The 2,327-nt window shown below is 36.0% G+C and overlaps 1 protein-coding gene across 1 annotated transcript; it reads right to left on the bottom strand.

The window, feature by feature from the left end:
- Positions 1–1,582: 1,582 nt before the first annotated feature.
- On the bottom strand, positions 1,583–2,080 carry LOC115230243. Its single transcript, XM_029800459.1, has one exon. It carries the CDS (start codon positions 2,078–2,080, stop codon positions 1,583–1,585), a length of 498 nt encoding a protein of 165 aa, XP_029656319.1.
- Between the last annotated feature and the right edge of the window lie 247 nt (positions 2,081–2,327).

The raw sequence follows: 2,327 nt of genomic DNA, 5'->3' as shown, positions 1-2,327 counted from the left end.
GTGACGGATTTGCTCTTTGTGAATGGTGATTCTTTGACGGAGAGAAATTCCTGTTTGTCCAATATAGAGTTTACTACATCCTATGCATGTCATGACATAGATTACATTTGCTGAGGCGCAGGTGAAATTTGATTTGATCTTAAATATTTCTCTTTGTTTGGATTGGAATTCTGAACCCTCCAGAAGGTGGGGGCATGTTCCACAGTTAGACCGTCCACATTTTGTCACTTTTGGCTCAGTAGTTAGTGGGTAAAGTCTAGCGCTGGTTAATATTCTTTCAGTGACTTTAGTTGCTTTTTGCTTTTTATAATTTTATATTTCGTTCATTGTTTTGTCTGCTGTGAGGATGGGAAGGTTTTGGGTGATGATGTTGAAGGCTTCGTTGTTTCTGGGGTTATGTGTGATGTACGGGAGTATCTTTAACTCTTGTTTAGTATTTCTGCTAGTTTTCCTTAATCTTTGTATATCTATTTCCTTAGCTCTTTTGATGCCTTCATGTACTAATGAGATTGGATAGTGTCTTTTAGTTAGTGTAGATCTAAGTTCAAGGAGTCTATGTTCACGAGTGTATGTATCGGAAACTATGGTGCAGATTCTTTTTGCTAGGTTAAAGGGTATGTTGATTTTTATGTGTTTGGGGGTGGCAGGAGTTAAATAATAGGTATTGTTTATAATCTGTGGGTTTATAAAAGATGTCTGTTTCTATGTGGTTGTTAACTATTCTAATTAAGATGTCTAGAAAAGGTAGTTGCTTACTGTTGTGTTCCATAGTAAATTGTATATTGCTGTGTATGTTGTTGAGCATTCTTTTGAAATCAAGGAGTTGATCCATGCTATCTTGCCAAAGTATGAAGCAATCATCTAAATATCTCTTCCAGTTCTCCTTTAAGTAGTAATTGAAAGAGGCGCCATATTTTTCTAGTGATGATTAATATAACTTAAGTTCGTGGTAACCCATTACGAGGTTTGCAATCACTGGAGCAGCTCTGGTCCCCATTGCAATTCCGCATTTCTGTCGATAGTAAGTAGTATCGAACAAGAAATGATTGTTGAACAGGACGAATTTCAGTGCTTCAATTATAAAATTGTGGTTAATTCGTCCTGGGATCTCTTCTGGGTATTTTTCTAGCCAAAATGTGATTGCCTCTATAACATAGTCATGTGGGATATTAGTGTATAGATTCGCCACATCGAAAGATACCAGTAGAGTTCCGTCCTTTACTGTCTTCGGGAAGTGGTTCAGCATGTCTAGGTCATCCCCGATATAGCTTTTCACATATTTTTACAAGAGGTTTGTGTAATATGTCAAGGAAGTTACTCAAATGGTGGGTTTCGCAAGGGCCAGCTATGATGGGTCTGAGTTTGAGGTCAGTAGGTGGAGGGACATTAATGGATAGGTTTGTAGAGACTTTGCAGGCTTCACAAATGAGTGGATTTTTATGTATCTTGGGTAATCCGTAGAATAGACTAGGACTGTATTTGAAATTGGATAGATAGTCAATTTCATGTGTTGTAAGACCCTTTCCATGAATTTGGAGTAAGGAGGATAAGTTATTCAGTGTTTTCTGTGGGTTGTAATATGTTAGTTTTTCATAGTAAGTATTATTTTCCAACATGGAAGTATCAAATTTTTGTAGTACTCTGTATCCATCAATACTACCGCACTTCCTTTGTCGGCTTCTTTAATAGTGAGGTTTATGTCATTTTTTAGCTCGACAAGGTCTTTCCATTCATTTAAATTAAGGTTGGATTTTATATGTTGTTTTGGAATTGTATTGTAAAGAAAACAAGTTATGTGATCACAGAAAACATCAAGTCCTTTATTTCTACCTGTTGTAGGATGGTACTCACTTTTGTCTTTCACTATTGAGTCATCTTCAGTGGTGTAGTTGTAAAGAGCTTCTGTGAGGCGTAATTTTCGGCAGAAGTCCAAAGTATTGTCCTTAATTTCATTTGGGTTCGATCTGCGGGGGGTAGGGATAAATTTTAAACCTCTTGCTAGGATTTTGATTTGTATAGAACTCAGGATTTTCTTTGACAGGTTGATTATTTTCGGTTGGACTTGTTTATTTGTTTCCATTTCACATCTCTGTTTCTCTGGTTTGCGTCTAAAAAATGGTTGTAGTATGTGGATTGTATATATATATATAAAGAGAGAGAGAGAGAGAGAGAGAGAGAGAAATACTTTTCTCCACACAAGATACATAAAGAAATAGAGTTGAAAATGGATATGCAGAATTTAAAAAAAAATAGTTATATTAACTTCACGGGTCGATTTTCGAACACAAATATTACTAATACTATCTTACATTCACGCTCTATATTAA

This window comes from Octopus sinensis, unplaced genomic scaffold (assembly GCF_006345805.1).
Source record: "Octopus sinensis unplaced genomic scaffold, ASM634580v1 Contig15059, whole genome shotgun sequence".
NCBI lineage: Eukaryota > Metazoa > Mollusca > Cephalopoda > Octopoda > Octopodidae > Octopus > Octopus sinensis.
This window is presented reverse-complemented; position numbering and strand designations above follow the sequence as displayed.